This window comes from Arvicola amphibius, chromosome 4, assembly GCF_903992535.2.
Source record: "Arvicola amphibius chromosome 4, mArvAmp1.2, whole genome shotgun sequence".
NCBI lineage: Eukaryota > Metazoa > Chordata > Mammalia > Rodentia > Cricetidae > Arvicola > Arvicola amphibius.
The window spans coordinates 106,375,770-106,397,349 of NC_052050.1; the positions used below are offsets into that span (position 1 = coordinate 106,375,770).

Here is a 21,580-nt window from a genome sequence, read left to right on the forward strand (position 1 = left end):
TCTCTCTCTCTCTCTCTCTCTCTCTCTCTTCCTCTCTCATAAGGTCTAACTATGGTGCTTCAAGCTGACCTTAAACTCAGGACCCTCCTGTCTCAGCCACACCCACTGTAAAGTCTGTCATCTTTAGACTGATCCTATGATATAGAAGCTAATGTAATTTCCATTTCACAAACAGGGTTCAGAGAAGTGGGACAGTTAGCCAGGGCCACACAGCTACAGGGGGAAAGCTGGTGTTTGAGCTGGTGTTTGGTCTTCCCCTGAAGGTGTCCTGGGCCACCAGTCTCACCAGATGGAGATGAGCCTGGCTCCGCTGTGACCTCCCACAGCCCTCATTGCTCACCTGGGGACACATTCAAATGGTTGCCCAGAGAGCCAGACTGTAACTTGAGCTTCACTAAGCTTGGGGTGACTGGATGGGTGGGCGGGTGACAGCCAGGGCAGGGACATCTGCTCATACACTATGTGCCTGGGTGCCCCTGAGGAGCCACCTGTAATTTCAGTTCCAGTGGATTCAAGACTGTGGTCCCCAGCATGGGCAACAAGCAGACTGTGTTCACTCACGAGCAGCTGGAGGAATACCAGGTGGGTGTGGGTGGCGGGTCCTGCCAGCTGGCGCACCTTGGTCTGGGTTCCAGGGAGCCAAGAGTCTCTGCAGAGCCTCGTTTGTGACATCTGCGTGGGTTCAGAGTTACTGGAGGGGTACGTGGAGACACAGTCCAGAGGCAGGACTGGGGCAAGCCAATTTCTCTTCCACAGGACTGTACTTTCTTCACGAGGAAGGAGATCATGAGGTCAGTGGGGGAGGTGACACCCCAAAACAACCTTCTAGTCACTGGTTTCACTGTTTTGTTTGAGAAGGAGCTCAGACTAGCCTCAAATTTACCTCTCAAGTCCCGGAATCACAGGTGTGTGCCATTGTAGCTGGTTGCAGGTTTTTTGTTTGTTTGTTTTGTTTTGTTTTTAAATATTATGGTAGGGAGTGTTGTGCCCAGAGTATGGACTCCCCCTCCCCTAACCACCAAGAGACCAGATCCGATGCAAAAGCAAAGAGTCTTTTTAATTATGAGTTAATTCGAGCCCTCTGTCTATCCGACACAGTGGGTGGAGCAGGAGAGCCCCCCGAGCTGCAATGGGGCAGGGTATATATTGGGGGTAGAGCAAGGAGGAGGTCTGGGGTCTTCTAGTTGCAGAGTAACAGTCTCAGGATTGGCACACCTCGGGGCTGGGGGAACCCGTCCTGAGCTGATTGGTCAGCTGCCGAAAGGTAGCTATACCTGGTGGAAGTGGTACTGCATTCCACCAACCTCTGATTGGTGCCCTACCACATGGAGGATACCTGGCAGTTTCTTCCCAGTAATTAGGGCAAGGTTGGGGCTCAGCACATCCTGCGGAGTCTGGGGCCTACATCTTGCTGGGTCTTTTCTGCAGCCTGTCATGGCTGTCAAAGCAGGTAGGAGGTTGGGTGAAGGTCTGGGCCCTTCAGGGAGTATGATGTGAGCGTGCAGATGTGTGTACACACGTGCCGGAATGCATGTGTAGAGGACAGATGACAGTTTGTGGAGTTGGTTATTTTCTACCCCCTTGGGTGCTGGGGATGGAATCCAGATGGCTCAGATGTTCTCCTCCCACCATGTGGGTCTTAGGGGTCAAACTCGGGTCATCAGGCTTGGTGGCAAGTCAGCAAGTGTCTTTACCAGATGATCCATTTCGTCATTTTGGTTCCCCTTGGTGTTTTTTTTTTTTTTCTGTTTTCTGTTTTTTGCTTATGTTTGTTTTTGTTATGTTTCTTTTTTTTTTTTTTTGTGTTTTTTTTTTTTTTTGTTTTTTCGAGACAGGGTTTCTCTGCAGCTCTTTTAGAGCCTGTCCTGGAACTAGCTCTTGTAGACCAGGATGGCCTCGAACTCACAGAGATCCGCCTAACTCTGCCTCCCGAGTGCTGGGATTAAAGGCGTGTGCCACCACCGCCCGGCTCATTTTTTGTTTTTATTTCAAAACATGGTTTCTCTGTGTAGCCCTGACTGTCCTGAAACTTGCACTATAGACCAGGCTGGCCTCAAACTCACCGAGATCTGCCTGCCTCTCCCTCTGAGTTCTGGGATCACAAGTATGCTCCATCATGCTCGGTATCTTCTGTGGTGTGAAGGGAGCCAAGCTGTAGCACCGTCAGGGTTAAAGCTTTGACGTGGATGTTGCCTCCAGGTCAGAGACGGCTGGCTGGGAAGTCACATTCAGTCACACGGGCAGAGTTTTGTACAAAGGTAGCAGAGAGCCAAGGAAGGGGCTGGAGCCCTGGAGAGGCTCACTGACATTTTGAGGCTGGGAGTTCAGTGCAGAGTTGAGATCCAGCTCTGAGCTGTGAGTGGCGTAAAGGAGATTCTGGCTGTGGGTGGGTGGCTCCTGGGTGACTGCAGGTCCCTGGCTTGAGCCCAAATGAACCTCTTGTGTCATCCTTCTGTCTCTTGGACCATTATCCGTGACTTGGAGCCATGAAACCCAAGCTGGCTGGGGTTCAGCTCTGGGGTGCTCAGGGCCGAGCCCCTCTTGTGTGGACACAGAGCATCCATTATTGATGGGCACACTTCTCACCCATCAGCCCTTTATCTGTATGAGGACAGTTGGCACGGTCACGTTGGCCAACATGAGGCTTGGGCACGGAGGACTTCCATTTCCAGGGCACACAGGCAGAATCCTGGTGAGTCTGGCATTTCGACTGGCCCCAACTTCCAGATTGTCAAACAGAAAAACCATGACTGGGAGGAGAGAGGGACTCGCTGGATGCCACAAAGAAAGACGAACTCTGTGGGTCCTCGATATGGCTCAGCAAAAAAAGAGACTTGCTGCCAAGCCTGAGAGCCAATTTCAAACCCCAGGACTCATACGGTAGGAGAGAATCCACTCCCATAAGTTGTCCTCTGACCTTGATATATGCACTGTAATATGTACACATATGTACAAATACACAAATAAATACATAACATACTGTAAAAATATTTTCAGAGGAGAGATAAACACACTCGGGGCATGCCCCAGAGCAGCCCATACAAGGGGATGGGGTTAGGACTGAGGCTCACCAGCTGTTCTCAGGTATGTAGTCATGAGAAAACCCGGGGACATCCTTGTCTCTCTGAGAAAGTTCTTAGCAACTTGGGGACATCAGAGATGTTAAGGATGGTCTCTTTGAGGTTTATTGTGCACCCTAAGGAGGGTACGACATCACCCGTGTTTTGTAGATTCTCTTTTTTTAAAAAAAAATCCAACCAGAAGTAGTAGCACAAGCCTGCCATTCTCACCCTTAGGGAGCTGAAGCAGGAAGAGTGATATAGCCTAGACTACATAGGGAGATAGCCTAGACTACATAGGGAGATAGCCTAGACTATGTAGGGAGATAGCCTAGACTACATAGGGAGACTTTGTTTCAAAAACTGTTTGTCTGTGCCCTGCCCCTTGGGGAAACCTGCCTCCTAGTGTGGAGAGAATGAAGGAAGCCTGAGACTTGGGTGGAGGAGTCAGTGGAGGCAGGATCCTGCTGATGTAATAATCAATTGTATAGGTTCTATAGCCAGGTCCCTCAAATATTGGCTCTGGAATGATAGATCAGTCATTGGTACCTCCCTCTAGCTCCATCTTCCAAGTCAACTCCTGATCCTTCTTGTAAGCCCAACACCAGAGCCTCCTCCTCCAGGAAGCCCTTCTTCCTCCTTCCCTTGTTTCTGCTTCCTCTCTCCACCTTGGCCTTGTCTGTGGGGAGGGCAATAGAGGTGCCAATCTCTGGCTCTGTTGCTCAAGGGTCAGACTCCGGCCTGGGCTCCTGGGGACCCAGTGTCCTTCCTTGTGGAGGAACTGCAAGTGTGTAAGGGGAGGGATAAGTCCCTACTGCCTTTAGGCTCTCAGCCTTTCCTGGCTTCTCTCTCCCCGCATCAGACTCTTCTATCGCTACCAGGACCTGGCTCCCCAGTTGGTGCCCCTCGACTATACTACTTGTCCTGAGGTGAAGGTTCCCTACGAGCTGATTGGCAGCATGCCAGAGCTGAAGGTAGGCCTGGGTGTGGGGACAGAGGTGTCTGCATCATGTTCTTGTGAGGTGGGAGCTGCTGGCACCCCGTTTTACAGAAAAGAAAACGGGGCTCAGAGAGACACATAGCTACCACGAGAGAGACGAGGCCATGGGCTGGAGTGTGGTGGCACACAGATCTCCTGCAGAGGCAAGCAGGTCTCTGTTTGAGTTTGAGGCTGGGCTGAACTACATAGCAAGTTCCAGGTCAGCCACGCAGTGAGCTACTACCTAAAAAAGAAAAGAAAGGAAAGAAAAAGAAAAGAAAAACAATGAAGGAAGGAAGGAAGGAAGAAAGTAAGGAAGGAAAGAAGGAGACATCAGAAAGTTGGGAAGGAGACATCTAAGGGTGTGGGACGATAAGGTAGGGAGGGGGGTGTGGGGGAATGTGGGGGTATCCGAGGGTGAAGAATGTGGGGGATGTGTGGGTTAGGAATGTGGGGAAAATGTGTATGTGTCAGGGGATGTGTGTGGCTGTGGGGGGGATGGGTGCATGTTGGGGATGTGTGTGTGGATGAGTATGTGTGTGTGGGATGTGTGGGTGAGCAATGTGTGTGTGGGCAGTGTGGGGTCATGTGTATGTGTGTGAGGATGTGTGTGGAGGGGATGCAGGGAGGTTATGCACGTGTGTTCTGAGGGGAATGTATGTACGTATGGGCAAAATGTGTGGGTATGTGTATGTGTGGATGCAGAATCCGTGTTTTGTGTGGAGAAGGAGGGATGTGTTTGTGTGATGGTGGTGGCATATGTGTGTGTGGAGTGTGTGTGTGTGTGTAGGGGCAGTGTGTGTGTGTGTAGGGGCAGTGTGTGTGTGTGTAGGGGCAGTGTGTGTGTGTGTGTAGGGGCAGTGTGTGTGTGTGTGTGTGTGTGTAGGGGCAGTGTGTGTCAGGGGGATGATGTGTGTCGGGAATATGGATATGGAGGGGCTCGTGTGGAAGAGGAGAATGTGTGCGTGTGTGTGTATAGTGTGTGTGTGTGGAGGGGCAGTATGTGTGTGTGTGTGTGTATGGAGGGGCAGTGTGTGTTGGGGGATGATGTGTGACAGGAATATGGATGTGGAGGGGCTCGTGTGGAAGGGGAGAATGTGTGTGTGTGTGTAGTGTGTGTGTGTGTGTGTGTGTGTAGGGGCAGTGTGTGTGTGCAGTGGTAGTGTGTATGGGGGGATGATGTGTGTCGGGAATATGAATGTGGATGGGGAGAGTGTGTGTGTGTGTGTGTGTGTAGAGAGAACCACCTGTAACCCAGCTCCATGGGATCTGACACTGTCTTGTAGTGTCACTCAGAGGTGGTGTGACACCAATCCTGGGGAAATATGAATAGACATTTACTCACCCAGACGGCAGACCAATGCACAGTATTACCAAAGCCCAACTTGGTGAACCAGTGGAGTTCTGTCTTGGTCACTGTTCCATTGCTGTGAAGGAGCACCTTTACCACAGCAGCTCTTATTGGAGCTTGCTTGCGGTTTCAGAGGTTTAGTCCTTTACCACGGCAGGGAACAAGGTGGCGCACAGACGGACATGATGCTGGAGAGGTTGAGATTTCTACATCCGTATCCACAGGTAGCAGGATGAAGCAGAGCCACTGGGCCTGGCTTGGGCTTTGGAAACCTCAAAGCCCGCCTTCTGTGACACACTTCCATCAACATGGTCACACCTAGTTCTTCTCAAGTAGCGCCATTCCCTGATGACTAAACATTCAAATATATGAGCCTACGGGGGTCGTTCTTATTCCAACCATCCCTGGTTCCTTACAGAAGCAAAGATGACTCACAGACAGCTGCATCACCAAAGCCCACCCCAGCACAAGTGACATCTTACAGAGCTGGGACCCTGAAGTGCCCTGCGCAGCCTGCAGGCTGCTCAGCAGGTTTGAGGGTATCCCTTCCGAGTGACTCAGTTGGTCTAAACCTCTTCATGGCTGAGCCTCTTTTAAGCAGCCCCGCTTGTCTGAGAGCATCTATCAGCAGTCCTTAGAGATCTCTGCTCTTGGAAAAGAAGGGGCCAGTGAATCTGGTCAGTTTCAGGGACTTCCTGAGGCTACATTGAGTCGGGCGCTTCAGGTCTTAATGAACTACCCTGCAGGGTGAAATGTTTCTCCTTCCCTTAGACCAGCGATTCTCCATCTGTGGGTTGTGATCCCTTTGGGGGTCAAATGACCCTTCCACAGGGGTCCATGACCATTGGAAAACACAGATGTTTACATTATGATTCATAGCAGTATCAAAATTACAGTTATAAAGTAGCAATGAAATTAGTTTTATGGTTGGGGGGGGGTCACTACATGAGGAACTGTCATAATGTCACAGCACTGGGAAGGCTGAGAACCACAGTCCTAGAGCATCTTGTCATTCTCTTCCCTTTCTACATCTGTGCCTTAAGAAGTTTCTTTCTGCCGGGCGGTGGTGGCTCTTGCCTTTAATCCCAGCGCTCAGGAGGCAGAGGCAGGAGGATTTTGTGATTTCGAGGCCAGGGATTCACAGAGAACCCCTGTCTCAAAAAAACAAAGGAACAAAGATGTTTCCCTCCAAGAGGGGATATAAGAGGGTACCTGCACTCACATGTACACACACACACACACACACACACACACACACACACACACACAAATTAGATTAGAAAACTCCCCTCTGGAAAGAGGTACAAACCTCAGGAAGTATATGATTGGTTAGTTTGAGTCACGTGTCCCTCAAGCATCTTGTGGAATTGGAACTGGGGTGCCCAGATGTAGAAGCCTGACTTCCTGTTCCAGACCCCGTAGGTCCTGGGGAATGGGGCAGGGTTGATACCTGTGGGGTTGGGAGCCCTGCAGAGCAGATATTTGCCTTCTTGTCGCCAGGATAACCCTTTCCGCCAGAGGATTGCACAGGTCTTCTCTCAAGATGGGGATGGTCACATGACCTTAGAGAACTTCCTCGATATGTTCTCAGTGATGAGCGAGGTGGCTCCTCGGGACCTGAAGGCCTACTACGCCTTTAAGATTTATGGTGCGTGGGGGCCCTGGGGTGGGAACCAGAGACCATCTAATGCTCACATCCCCAGGGACTCCAATGCCCACACAGCCCTGGCCTCCACCCTATCCTAGACCTCCTTGTACACTATTCCAGTCTCATTAGGTTCATCCTTTCTGGAATTTATCAAATGCTTCCAGCCTCAGGACATTTGCTTTTGCTGTGCTCTCCGCTTGTAACACCATCTACAGCCCCTTACTGGGGGATCCTAGGCAGGGGCTCCACCCCGAGCCACGCCCACAGCCCCTCCCTGGGGGATTCTAGGCAGGGGCTCCACCCCTGAGCCACGCCCCCAGCCCCTCACTGGGGATCCTATGCAGGGGCTCCACCCTGATCCACGCCCCCAGCCCTTTACAAGGACGGGGGGGGGGGGATTCTAGGCAGGGACTCCACCCTGAGCCACGCCCCCAGCCCCTCACTCTGGGGATTCTAGGCAGGGGCTCCATCCTGAGCCATATCCCTATTTGTCTCTGTTCGGAGTGCATATAGGTGTTCGGTATTTTCTGAATGAGGGCATGTGGACTAGCAGCACTTCCTCAGGGCCTGGCCCGTAACAGGCACTCAATAGGCAAGCGAGTCAATGAAAAACAGCAGGCGCTCAGTAAATGAACCTGTAAAACTCTCCCAGGCCCCAACAGCTCACAGACTCCATAGGTGATGATCCACTCGTGCTCCTGGGCATGTCCTGGGTGTCCCTGTTCCAGCTACGTCTGCTGTGAAGGTCATCAGGAGCACGTGCGGAGCTCATGCGTGGGCGCAGGTCTAAACACTTAAAACACCCTTTCACACTCTTTTAGCATGTATGGGGGAGTTGATGAAGGACAAATTATGACGACAGTGGCTGGCAAGCAGTAGCTGTTCAGTAAAGTCAGCGAATGAATAAAAAGCAGCTATCGTGATGCCCGGTACACAGTTCGTACTTAGTACTTGTTAGATGAATGAATGCCAAAAAAAAGAAAAGAAAAGAAAAGAAAGAAAGAAAGAAAGAAAGAAAGAAAGAAAGAAAGGAAGGAAGGAAGGAAGGAAGAAAGAAAGAACACATATGACACACAGTAAGTACCTAGTAACTATCTCTTAAATGAGTGGACATGGTGCCTGACACACAGTGAGGGCTAAATCAGTTCGCTGGACGGATGGATAGATGAAAAGTTATCCCAACGGCTGGCAAACAGAAGGCACGCAACAAATGCTTGCTTACGTAAGAGAAAATCAGTCATCATGGTGCCTGACATGTAATGAGTGTTGTATAAGAGAAACAGTTGTCACAATGGCTGGGATTGCTCTCAGTGCCTGGGCGTCCTCCTGCCGCCTGGTCTCCCCAGCCCTACTGCCGGCCTCACTTCACAGACTTCAACAATGATGACTACATCTGTGCGTGGGACCTGGAGCAGACGGTGACCAGGCTTACCCGTGGGGAGCTGAGTGCTGAGGAGGTGACCCTGGTCTGTGAGAAGGTGCTGGATGAAGCAGACAGCGACCATGATGGGCGGCTGTCCCTGGAGGACTTCCAAAACATGATCCTGCGGGCACCAGACTTCCTCAGGTGCAGGTTCAGATGCAGGGATGAGAATTCCTGCTGCACCGTCTGAGACCTCAGGGAACGTCCCCAAATTCTGTGGCTTCAGCCCACTTTGTCCAAGGACCATAACCAGGAGGCTGTGGGCATCTGTGGACAGAAGCAGTGTATCTGTCACCTGCCACAGTTTTGCTGTGAACTGTCACACAGCTGTCCTCGGCATCCTGGAGTAGGGTCAGAGCCCCGACTGCAGGGCTTGGGGGGAGCATGGCTGACATGGAGCCCCGACTGCAGGGCTGGGGGGGGCATGGCTGACACAGAGTTGGTAGACTCTGTGGCCCAAGGCCACATCCATCCTTTGTTTGCTTGGTTTGCTTTTTCTCAGAAAGTGTCTCACTATTTAGACCTGACTGGCCTGAAACTCTCTAAGTAGACTAGATGGGTCTTGAACTCACAGAGATCCACTTGCCTCTGCCTCCCAAGTGCTGGGATTAAAGTCCGGTGTCATCACTTTAAGCCTAAGCACTTCAGTTTGTCAGAGTAATAAACTGATGTTCAGAGAGGGCCAATAGCCAGTCTGGGAAGGAGCTGGGAGGTACTGCTTATCCAGATAGGCGCTTAAAATCCCCACGGAGATCTGGCCACGGTGACAGACATACAGAAGTCTGAGGCAAGAGGATTGTTGTGAGTTCCAGGATGCCAAACTACAGAATGAGACAAGGACTTCAAAACCCAAAGCTAACCAAATGGAAAACAAGTCCGGGGGCTGGTGAGAGGGCTCAGTGATTAAGGGTAATTCCTGCTTCGACTGAGACCTGGGTTCTCTTCCCAGCACCCACATGGTGGCTCACAACTGTCTCTAACTCCAGATCTAGGCTCCTGCATTTAACATGCTGCATATACACAGACCCAGGCACACTCCACACACACAAATAATAAATAAATAGATAGGTGTTTTAAAAACATAATATGGAAGCCACCTGAGGGATGACCCCGATGTTGACCTCTAGCCTAAGTCCCATGGGGTGTCCACTGGGAACTCTCAGTGATGTCTCTGCTTTCGGCACACAGCACCTTCCACATCCGCATCTGACGGCACCGGAGGACACAGCTGATCCTTCCCCATCTCCACCCGAGCTCTCCGAATAAACAGGAATTAAACCTACCTCGGCATCTTCGCGGTTTCCTGTGCGGCCAAACCCACTCTGGGTTACCATTTTCCATTCATAAAACAGACCGGCTTCTACACCTCAAGGCCTAGAGGGGCAGGAACTTCACAGTTAACATACAGAGGAAGTCCAAGGTGACGCCAAAGGTCCTTTCCAGAGGCCAGCTTGAGCCCTCAAGACAAGGTTTCTCTGTAGCTTTGGAGCTTGTCCTGGAACTAGTTCTTGTAGACCAGACTGGGCTCACACTGCCTCAGCCTCCCGAGAGCTGGGATTAAAGGTGTGTGCCATCACCTCCCAGCTCACACCTCCGTGTCCTGTGAATTCCAGGAGCCCAAGGTTGTCCCTGGGCCTTTGTATAGGGTACCCATATATCCCACCACACAGCCTGGTCACCCAGAATCTTCCCAGCCCCCTCACTCTGGTGATTCAAAACATCAGGTTCTGGGGTTGGAGAGATGGCTTAGGTATTAACAGCACCCGCTGCTCTTGCAGAGGACTTGGTCTCTGTGTTGGGTTCCAGCAGCCACGTGGTGGTGGCTCTCAACTGCCTGAACCTCCCATTCCAGCAGACCTAAGGCCCCACCTTCTGGCCTTCTTGAGCAACTGCACTTATGTGCACACACCCACCCACATATACACATCTAAAAATGAAAACAGTTATAGCTGGCTGGTGGTGGTGCACGCCATTAACCCCAGCACTCTGGAGGCAGATCTCTGTGGTTCAAGGCCAGCCTGGTCTACATAGTGAGTTCCAGGACAGTCAGGGCTACCAGAGAGATCTTATTTCAAACAAAACAAAAAAATACAAATGAAAATAGGACAGGATTGGTGGGACACAACTTTAATATTATCACCCAGGAGGCATAGTAGGCGGATCTCTGTCAGTCCTGGCACAACCAGGGATACATGAGATCCTGTCTCAATTAACAATAATAACGATGATGATAACTAAAAGCCCCAGGTCCTCCTTGTCTCTTTTCTGCATGCTCCCCCTGAGAAGGGACCGCTGTCTTCTCCACCTCCCAAATGAAGACCAGAGAGGTCTACATTCATCACAGTTCACACGGCACTTCGGAGTCCGCTGCCAGTCCCCGCCCTGTACAGGTGCCTTTGGGTTGGGGGCATGCATGTGCACGTGTGCTCTCATGCAAGTGGGCGTCAGAGGACAACGTTGGCTGTTGCTCCTCAGAGGCTGTCCAAGGTGGCTTTAATTTTTTTTATAATATTATTAGTGGGGAAGAGACACGTGTGCCATGGCGTGTGTGGCGGTCAGAGGGCAGCTTGCGGGAGTCTGATCTCTCCTCCCACCGTGGTCCCACAGCTCAGGCTCATCCTCAGGCTTAGCAGCCAGCGCCGTACCCAAGTCATTTCGCCTGCTCAGATGTGTTTAATACTGGTCTGGAATTCCCTAAGTAGGCTAATGTGGCTGAGTGTGAAATGTGGAGCCCATGGATACAGAGGGCTAACCCACGAGCAGAGAGGTTGGGATACAGGCCCGGCATGTGTTTTGCCCACAAAGTCACCGTAGTATTTTTAAGGTTATGCTTACTACATATATGTGTCAAAACGTGTGTATCAACACATGTATATGGAGGTCGGAGGACAACTTTCAGAACTGGGTCTCACCTTCCATTATGTGAGTACCGGAGATCGATCTCAGAAAGTCAGGTTTGCCTGCAAGTGCCTTTACCCCCTTACCGCTGGGCCATCTCACCCGAGTCCCTAAAGCGATAATTCTATTGTTATTGGGACAATCGGGTCCCTCGGCTGGCAACTGCAGAATTCAGCCCCCAAACATCTTTCTTTAGCGCAGTTCCCTGGTTGGGAGGACAGCGGTGAGGACTCCCAAGACAGAGGGGGTGCTGTCAGTAGCCAGGGGCGAAAGGCGGTGGTGGGAGGTATTCCTCAGGTAGCCAGTCCCGGGCTTCTGGCAAGTCTACAGGCTCTGATTTGGTTGCCTGGACTGACAGGGCCCTCACCAGCTTTTCACGCCAGGTCTTGACCCCTGAGACCGCCTCCCTCCAGCTGGCAGGTCTGGAGGCTGGGAAGGTGGCTTCTCCAGCACCTGCGGAATGGCGGGCACTGTCCCAGCTGGATGCTCGAGTTACAGGTCTGTGATGCTGTGCCACAGACCTGGCGTCCCCCAGCAGGCTTGTGGCGGACAGGTGTGAAGTGAGCCGCTGTTTCACCCTCCGGCTGGTCTCTGGCAGTGTCCTCAGGTTCTTCCACAGTTTCTGTCTCGCCTCCCCAAAAAGTGCTTTTGGGGAGCTGGGGGCTGATGCGAGCTTTCCATCAGTTGTGGTGGAAGGTTTCCTTTCTGGAGCCTGGAACAGGAAACGTGGAACAGAGGAGGAGAGGCCTGGGGCCTGGCTGATCAGAAAAGCTCTATGCAGCCAGCCCCTCAACCTCGTCCCAGGGCGCTGGAGTTCCCAAGCCTGATCCCTGCCCCATCCTGCCCATCTCTGTGTGTGGCTTCACCACCGCTCCCAAGGTTTGGTAAATTTTCTCAAGAGTTACAGCTGGGCTGGAGGTGTGGCTCAGTGAATTTATCCAACTTGCTTCTGGGGATTGTGTCTATTGCCAGCATCTGCCCCACCCTTCTCCATCTCGGAGGGGAGGTCCCTAGCCACAGTGGTCACTCTGTTCTGCAGACACTCTGAGCCCCAGGACTTTGCACATGTCTCCCCACTCTGGTGACACCCTCCCTGCATCTCTGTGTCTGGCTGCTCATCCTTCTCATATTCCAGCTCCCTGAGCCCTCCTCCAGGATGTCTTCTCTGACCTGCACAAACATGTCTGAACATCAGTTTGCTTCACTGTCAGAACTTCCCCACCAGACAGGAAGCCTGAAGTACAAGGCTTCAACCTAAAGGCTCCACTAGCTTCAAGGAGCTACAGTACATGTATCCATAATTCTGGGGGGGCGTTGAGACAGGGTTTCTCTATATAACAGCCCTGGCTATCCCAGAACTCACTTTGTAGATCAGGTTGGCCTTGAACTCAGAAATATGCCTGCCTCTGCTTCCCAGAGTGCTGGGATTAGAGGCGTGCCCCACCACCACCCAGTTCATGTATCTATATGTATTCATTCATCTACACTGAAGATTCATTAGCCTAGCTCCTTCAGATGGTGAGGTACTAGTCGGTCCTGGAGGCGCAGACCTTTAATCCCAACACTCCAGGAAGCAGAGGCAGGAGGACCTCTGTGAGTTTGAAGTCAGCCTGGACTACATATGGAGTTCAGGTCAGCCAGGGCTACATAGAAAGACTTTGTCTCAACAGAAACTAACAAAAAATATGCCAGGTCCTCTTGGAGGGGTGGAGGCAGCAGTGCAGAATGAGCCACCCGGACTGCAAGGTTTGATGAGAGAAATAAACAGGAAACATACACACCTAGAATAAACAAAAACCTCTCAAGTTGGAAACTATTCTCTGCACTGACTACACAGGGTGATATGTGTGGGGAAACTCTAGATCCAGGGACTAGGGAGGGAGACACTGGAGTGAGTTCTGAAAGAAGGATCCTGGCAAGTGCAATGGCTCTGTGGAGGTACTGGAGGAGAAACAGCCTGGAGCAGAAGACCACAAAAGATTCTCAGGGTGGCTAGTGTGTCTGAATGCAGGCGGCAGCTGAGGGCCAGAACCTGGAGTTGCAGGGCTCTTGGTTGCTTCTGACTGGGCAAGGATGGAACCCCGAGCCTTAGGCACCCCTGACAAGTGCTCTCTCACAAGCTGTGGAGTCTAATCCCCAAGTCTGGAACTCACCAGGAGATGTTTTTCTTTAATTATACAGCTACAGAAGAGGGCATTTTCTGGAAAGGGTCTGCTCTAGCATCTTTCTCTACAGTCCCTGATCCAGGCTGGAGGTGCCACCCAGGGCCTACCTACCTCCTCGGGTGGGCAGGAAGCAGGCCTCTGGCCTTCCGTGGGGCCACCAGCTTGGCTTTCAGCGCCCTGAGCCAGGGCACTCAAGTACAGGAAGAGATTTTCGTAGTCGACGTTTGCTGGATCCTCCTGCAAGGTACGGAAGAGATATAGGGCTCAGACCCAGCAATGGGAAAGGCTGGGGTGGGGAGAACCCTGGGTGGGGGCCTCCTAAAACAGACACTGAGTCTCAGGGAAAGAGCCCCGCCCACAGTGTGTAGACCAACCATCAGACTCAGATGAAAGCACCCTGCTCACAAGTCTCAGATGCTAGAAAGAGCTCCAATTACAGCAGATCTTAGGCGATGCCCATCTGTCGTCAGAGGAAAGAGCCCCTCCCACAGCAGGTTTAGGTCACACTCATAATTCATAAACTGAAAGAGCCCAGTGCACATCCGGCAAGCCATGCCCACCAGCCTCAGAGGAAAGCCATTCCTGCAGATGAACCCCTGTGAATTCCATGCAGGAGGTCTCTGGCACTCCTTGGCAGGCAGCTGGGGTCCCCTCACCCCTACCTGCCCGCAGGCTTGGGTCAGCAGCTCCCCATACGGCCGAATAGGTTTCTGCTGGTGGAATGAGACCAGGGCGTCCAGAGAGGCATGGGTCCTATGGTCCCCAGCAAGGATGAAAGTCCCGGCGTCTGAGAGCTTTACCATGAAGTGACGGCAGCAAGTCTGAGCTCTGTGGAGACACTGCTGGGGTTGGGATGTAGACACTGTGCCTCAGTTTCCCCAGTTACCACACAGGATTTCCAAGGCCCACCTCAAAAGTTCTTGGTTGGATGGAATAAGGGATACAAGCTAATTGTAGTGCTTGTCTGTCATCCCTGCACTGGGAAGACTGAGGGCCAGAGGACGGAGGCTTGGAGGCCAGCCTGTCTCAACCAAATAGTAGTAGCAAAATAGCAATCTTCTCATTTTAATGACACTATTTAACCTTTCTATGTAGCCAAGGATGACCTTGAATTCCAGATTCTCTTGTTTCAGCTTCTCTGTGCTAGGTTAACAGATGTGCACCCCCATACTACATAGCCAGTTTGGGGCCAGCCTGGCTATGAAACCCTCTCCCAAATAGGAAGACGAGAGGGAGAGAGAGAGAGAGAGAGAGAGAGAGAGAGAGAGAGAGGAGAGAGAGAGAGAGAGAGAGAGAGAAAGAGAGAGAGAGAGAGAGGAGAAAGACAGATACGGAAGGAAGAGGGGGAGGAAGGAAGGCAAACTTTCCCTTGAATGCTTCAAGTTGCCAAAATCAGGCTTTGAGGCCCCAGGAGCTCTTGGCACTGGCCTTCCTGACTCAGATTCATGTCACTCATTTGAAGGTGAAAGCTGGAAGGAGGCAGGGACCACCTTCGGATTCCTGCCTACCCCACCCTCAGACACAAGTCTCAGGTCCTCCCCCCTCCCCCCCGTGTTCCACAGCTGCTGGATATAGCCGACCTGCATACTGGGCAGAGCCCTCAGGCCTGAGGTGCCTTTGGCCCTCTTCCTGAAGCCTGGGCCTAACGTCCCCCATGGCCTTACTTGTAGGAAAGGGTGTAGCCCACGTGGCTGTGACTGACTCGGATAAGAAAGGTTCCGGGTGGTTGAGACTCCAGCAAGTTCTCAGCAGCTCTGGAGAGGCACAGAGGAAGACTGGCTGATACGGAGACAAGCAAGCAAGCATAGGGGATGGCTTAGCAACCTGGGGTTCCATTTGGCTCTGGTTATGCACGGGGTGCTCTTATAGTATTGCACTTGGCAGCCTAGCTCTCTGACCTGTCTGTTCTGTGCCTGCACCTGCACCCCCACCCCTCTGAGCAATGCACATAGCAACCTTGGACTCCCATGTGCATCAGGCTACCTGCACAACTCTCACTTAAGAATGGGATAAGTTTCCCACCCCTAAAAACAATCAAATTTAGTTTCTATTCAATGTATTCCCAGGATATGTAGGAGGAAGAACTGAAGGGCTGATCCAAGATTGACCAGATGATTCCGACAAGCCTGCCGGCCCAAATTCAATCCCTGGGACTCACATGGAAGGAGAGAACCGATTTTCACAAGCTGCCCTCTAACCTCCACACACATAGTAAGAGATTAAAGATAATAAAAATGTAAATATCTTATTACTAAGAAAGAGAAGTTCTGACCCAGCCTCAACTGGTCTAGTGTGCACGTGTGTTCATGCAAAATGTATCCTCCCATCTTACACCTGTGTGGGCAGGCATGTGCGTGAGATCTACACAATCCAAACTGTGAGTCAGAACGGAACCACCCACTGTCCCCTCCCTCAGCAATCTGACGCCTTCTCTTGGAGCGCACACATTTGGACCCAGCACTCGGGAGGCAGACGCAGGTGGATCCCCGTGAGTTAGAGGCCAGCCCATTTCCAGGGACAGCTAGGGCAGGCAAATGTGCTCTGACACATTCAGTAATCAGAGGACAGTCCACAGAGTTGGTTTTCTCCTTTTGCCTTGTGGGTCCCAGGAACTGAAGCTGCATTGTCGAGTTTGGCTACAAGCACCTTTAGCCCGGAGGCCATTCTAACCCGCACTATTGCTTTGCTCCCAACTCCACAATTTTGCTGCTTTTGCAAATTCCCTTGAGCCCCTAATATAAGAAGCCAAGAACCTGGAAACACCAGACCCTGTAACACCAGGAAGGCCCTGGAGCTTGCAGGCCTGCACTTTCAGGTAGCTGAGGATGACCTTGAACTCGTGATTCCCCCCCACCACCACCACCCTCCACCTCCTGAGTTGAGGTTAAGCCTGGTTTACACAAAGTGGCTTTGTGTACACCAGGCAAGCACTCTCCCAACTACTTTATCAACTAAGTGACACACACTTTAGCAATCGAGCCATAGCCACAGCCTCTGAATAAACAATACCCCGTCTTTTTTGGTGGTTTGAAGTGCTGGGCTTTGGACAGGTGTCACTTGGAGGCTTCTGATGCTGACCCTGAAGTAGATCTCCTCCTAGCTTCCACTCCTGTCTGTCCCAGGTCTGAAATCCTCTGAGGTCACACACAGTATCCACAGCAGAGGCTATGGTTGGCTTATGCACTGAGTCTAGAGTCCAGCCATGCTACGCATCTGCGCATCTGCACATCCGCCGTGTGACTCAGGCAGGGGTCTAACCTTACCTGCTCCTCAGCTTCCCATGGCCCAGAGCGAGTATGAGAATAATGTGAACAGGGGCCTTGCCCCAAAGTGTCCACTGTGGTTAGGGGTGATGGACCAAGAAGCAGGATAGAGCAGGATGGGGGTTATCCTTATATCCTTACTGTCGCGTGATGGTGCCGTGGAACCACTCTGGGATCCCGCCTTGGGCCAGCTGGCCTGCCTGGGTGTGCACAAACCAGTCCAGCCGAGGCGGCAGTGGCGGGGGCAGCTTCCAGGCTTCTGCTTCTGCCATGGCATCCAAAGAAGGGTCACCTGGAGGGAGCGGGGAGAGGTGGGTGCCTCTTGGCTCTAACACTGCACACGCTGGTGCCATCCTGGTGGCCAGAGCAAGGGCGGTTCCTGCAGACACAGACTGTTGTGTCACGGCTGTTGCTAGCTCACGAATGACTGTGAAGGAGGGTCAGATGTCTTCCTCTAGTGCCCCACACCATGGTTTTGTTTACTGATTGTGTGTGTGTGTTCATGGGCCACAGTGTATATATAGGGAAGTCCAGACGATTTCTGGGAGTCAGCTGTCTCCTTCCACCATGTGGTTCCCTGACTAAAATTCAGGTCTTCAGGCCTGGCAGCAAGCACCCTTCATACTGAACCATCCTCAGCCAAACCAAGATTTTGTTGTTGTTCTTGTTGGGTTTTTAGATGGGGCTCTCTACATAGCCCTGGCTGTCCTGGAACTCACTATGTAGACCAGGTTGGCCTCGAACTCATGGAACTCAACCTGCTTCTGCCTCCCAAGTGCTGGGATTAGGACGTTCACCAATTTTTTTTTTTTTTTTTTTTGAGACAGGATTTCTCTATGTACGGCCCTGACTATCCTGGGACTTGCTCTGAAGACAAGGCTCTTCCCAAATGCACAGAGATCTGCTGCCTCTGCCTCCTGAGTGCTGGGGTTAAAGGAATGCAGCAACACCGTTTGACCCAACTGACCTATTTTTAAAACTTGGATTTTTTTGGTTTTGCTTTGATGTGAGTTTGTATGTGTGTGTGTGTGTGTATGTGTATGTGTGTGTGCATGAGCAAGAGCCTTTGGTTCCTAGAAGGCACTAGATCCCCTGGAGCTGGAATTATGGGTGGTTGTGAGCTGCTCCATGTGGGTGCTGAGCACTGAACTGGATTCTTTAAGAGCAGCGGCAAGTGGTTGAGACATCTCTTCATACCTCACCTTAGATTCTGAGAAGGGTCTGTCACTAAAACTGGGGCTGGTCACAGAATTCCAGGGTCCTCCTATCCCCATTCCCGGACCCCCCACCCTGTGTGGGACCTTTGTTCTGCTCTGTTGTCTCCATGCCTGCTGGAAGGCAAATTGAACTCAGGCCTTTACGCTTTATGCTCACAACAGAACCATTTTATGGAATAAGCGGGCTCTTGGTTTAGTGTGTGAGAAAGGGTAGCCTGAAACTCACCACGTAGCAAAGGATGGCCTTGAACTCCTAACCCTCCTGCCTTTACCTCCTTAGGTGACAACTCTTCCTGAACACTGTTAATTCACACTTGTGTTGGCTGATTTACACTCAGGGTACCACAGGGCTTTGTAGGCTGGTGACATAAAAGACCTGGCCCTGAAATGGAAAACAGTATTAAGTGTTAAGCTGAAGGAAAATTAGCAAAAAACTCTTCCCCAAGGCTCCTCTATTACTCGTCATTTGGGCCCTAGACCTGAGCTGTGCATCCCCACCTCCAGCCCCGGAAGATGGGTTGATTCCACAAGGAGAGGTCTGTTGACATAGGGTGGCGGTGCTTTCTTCGGGTGCGTCCTAAAGGTACTCAGAAGAAAGTCATTAACTGAATTGATTAACGAACACTTGGTAACCAAGCTGCATAATGTCTCTGTCCCCATTTCCTGCCCCTCTCTCAGCAGGGGTTCCACAGAGGTAAACCGTTTCTTCCAGGCTGGGGTTGGGCTCCCCAGGATGAGGCCTGGGATCACAGGCATCAAAGCATGTGGAATTAGAGGCAGATTAACTGGGTTCAAATTCTTCCTTGCCTAGCTGTTGTGTAAAGTCACGAGCAAAGATATCGTGAAGTGATTATCTTTGGAAGGGAACGGCTGGGACAGAATGCTATATAGTCAGTACAATATATAGATCGCTTACACACCTGTGTATATGGAAAGGCAACAGGCAGCCTTCCTCCTTCCTTCTTCCTCCCTCCCTCCCTCCCTCTCTCTCTCTCTCCCTTCCTCCTTCCTTCCTTTCTATTCTGAGACAGAGTTATGTGGCCCAGGCTGACCTTAGTGTAGCTGAGGATAACCCTGAACTCCTGATCCTCCCAAGTCCTGGGGCGACAGCCTGCTCGACCAAGCCCAGTTTACATTGTGCCAGGACTCCAGGATATATGCTGTATATCCATAATCCCCACACTTGGGAGGCTGAGGCAGGACTGCTATGAGCTCAGAGCTAGCCAGGACTACACTGGGAGACCCTGGATTAAAAACAGAAGGCCAGATGTAGTGGCATACATCCACCATCTCAGTACTTACAAAGTGGAGACAGGAGGATTAGGAGCTTCTAGGCCACTCTTCAAAGTAATAATAGTGGAGCTGAAATTCTCCTATTACCTGGCTTTTATTTTATTGCTTATTTGATTTTAAAATGTTTTTATGTGTATGTATGTGCTTCTCTGTGTATAAATGTTTAAATGTATAAATGTTTATTAGCCACATGTGTGCAGGTACCACTGGAGGCAGAACACGGCTCTGGGTCCTTGGTGGTCGTGAGCCTCTCAATGCAGTTGCTGGGAACTGAACTCAGCTCTTCTGCAGGAGCAGCATGCACTCTTAACTGCTGACCCTTCTCTCCAGTGTCATGCTGATATTTAAAAATTTTTAGTGTGGCCGGGCGGTGGTGGCACACGCCTTTTATCCCAGCACTCGGGAGGCAGAGGCAGGCGGATCTCTGTGAGTTCGAGGCCAGCCTGGTCTACAAGAGCTAGGTCCAGGACAGGCTCTAAAAAAGCTGCAGAGAAATCCTGTCTCGAAAAAAAAAAAAATTTAGTGTGTATGTGGGAGTGTCCATGTGCGGACACACGCATGTGCAGATGTGTGTAGGCCTGAAGTTGACATCAGGTGTCTTTTTCATTCTCTCTCCCCCTTATGTATCTAAGCAGAGTCACTGAATGAGCCGGCAGCTTCGGGGAGTCTGACTAGCCAGCTGCCCTAGGGATCTCCTGCCTCCACCTCCCACATGCCGGGATGGCAGGCGGCCGTTGCCTGCCAGGCCAGACTTTACATGGGTGCTGGGGATCTGAACTCAGATCCTCGTGACCCTCTGCCAAGTGCTTTATCGACTGAGCCATCTTGCCAGTCCTTCCCTTTTTTCTTTCATTACTCGCCCTGCTTCCTGGGCCCAGACACCTGCCATGGTGCTCCAGTTTCCACACTGCTCAAGTAGATTGCAGTCCTGGCCCCAGGGGTGCAGGGTGTGTCCAGGCTGTGTAAGTACACAGTGACAAAAATCACCCACCAGCACATCTCCCAGAATGTATCCCATCATGAATGGACTCTACTTCTTTTTCAGTATAAAATAGAGCTGAACCCAGTCACAAGCTGGGACAGAATTCTCTCTTTATCTCAGAACACTTCTACACATCTTTAAGACCCAATATGAGTGTCCCCTCCTCCAGCCAGCCTTCCTTCTCCCTCCCCTCCCCTGGAGCTTCCCCTTTGTTCCTTCCTCTGATGGCTAAGGCTGGACCCCAGGGAGCTGGAGGACTTTCTCTGCCTTATCCTCATTACTTTCTTAGGACACAGGGCCAGTGGGTCGTTGGTTTCTCTGAAACGGGTCTCACTACATAGCTGAAGCTAGCCTCAAACTCATGATCTAGCCTGCCTTGGCCATCAGCATGCTGTAATGGCAGATGTGGATAACCTTGACAGAGCTTGCAACGGCTCCCTCCTCTGGTAAGCCCTTCCTGCATCTCCCAGCCCCACCTTACGCAGTGCTGGAGCCCCAGAGGTTCTGCAGCTGGGGAACGTTGGGATGCAGGGATGCTGGGTTCAGGATGCAGGATACTTACTTAACTTGGAGAGCCTGGGCTGTGTTCCGCAGGACCTCTCTTGAGCTGCCGCTAGAGCTGAAGTTTCACTTCAGAGTCTGCACGTCAGAGGGGCAGGGCGGGCAGCCCCAGGCAGTTCCTGTTTCCTCCAGCAGGTGAACCAGGGCGGGACCAAGGCAAGGCTTGTGTCTGTAGCTGAAGCTGATACTGGCTCCTGCCAAGCCTTTCGCTCAGCTATCAGCTCCTTGGAACCCCCAAGACAGTTGCAGCCTCCCCTTCCCTTTTGAAACAGTCTCATGTATCCCAGGCTAGCCTGGAACTTTCTATGTAGCTGAGGATGGCCTTGAACTAATGATCCTCCTGCCTTCACTATGCACTGCTGGCAGTGGAATCCAGAACTTGGTTTGCTAGGCAAGCACTCTGCTAACCGAGCCGCGTTTCCCGCCCTTATTGCAATCCCAAAGTAGTCGTCTATCAGGAAAGGGGCCAGTAGGGACTGCTTGGTGGGTATGGGGTGCAGGAACAGTGTGCAGACAGGGATCAGCACGTGCCAAAGCCCTGAGGCTGGACAGACACTGAAGGACAAACGCTCACTCTCGCACACCTGAAATGACGTTCTACAACCGCGGCCTTCTAGGCCAGTGTGAAAGTGTGATGGCTCGGGTTTGTAGTTCCAGCACTCAGAAACCTGAGGCAGGAGGATTTAGGGCTCCAGGCTAGCCTGAGCTACAAAGGAAGACTGAAACTCAAAATCCAAACAA

At 51.6% G+C, this 21,580-nt stretch overlaps 2 protein-coding genes across 4 annotated transcripts; one reads left to right on the forward strand and one right to left on the reverse strand.

Moving 5' to 3' along the window:
• Positions 1-531: 531 nt before the first annotated feature.
• Cib3 (calcium and integrin binding family member 3) lies at positions 532-9,670 on the forward strand. Of its 2 annotated transcripts, XM_038328454.1 has the most exons (6): positions 532-582; positions 757-791; positions 3,922-4,033; positions 6,890-7,037; positions 8,409-8,604; positions 9,649-9,670. In XM_038328454.1, exons 1-6 carry the CDS (start codon positions 532-534, stop codon positions 9,668-9,670), a joined length of 564 nt encoding a protein of 187 aa, XP_038184382.1. The 2 variants fall into 2 exon arrangements, with proteins under 2 accessions (XP_038184382.1, XP_038184383.1); XM_038328455.1 differs by lacking the exons at positions 757-791; positions 3,922-4,033.
• A 988-nt stretch (positions 9,671-10,658) lies between these two features.
• Hsh2d (hematopoietic SH2 domain containing) lies at positions 10,659-21,174 on the reverse strand. 2 transcript variants are annotated; one of them, XM_038327917.1, is made up of 6 exons: positions 20,841-21,174; positions 16,928-17,078; positions 15,188-15,277; positions 14,186-14,351; positions 13,635-13,760; positions 10,659-12,070 (listed from the first exon to the last, which is right to left on the reverse strand). In XM_038327917.1, the coding sequence occupies exons 2-6, from the start codon at positions 17,056-17,058 to the stop codon at positions 11,612-11,614; spliced, it is 972 nt and encodes a 323-aa protein (XP_038183845.1). In that variant the 5' UTR covers positions 17,059-17,078; positions 20,841-21,174; the 3' UTR covers positions 10,659-11,611. The 2 variants fall into 2 exon arrangements, with proteins under 2 accessions (XP_038183845.1, XP_038183844.1); XM_038327916.1 differs by lacking the exon at positions 20,841-21,174 and having other exon boundaries at positions 16,928-17,322.
• Positions 21,175-21,580: the final 406 nt, after the last annotated feature.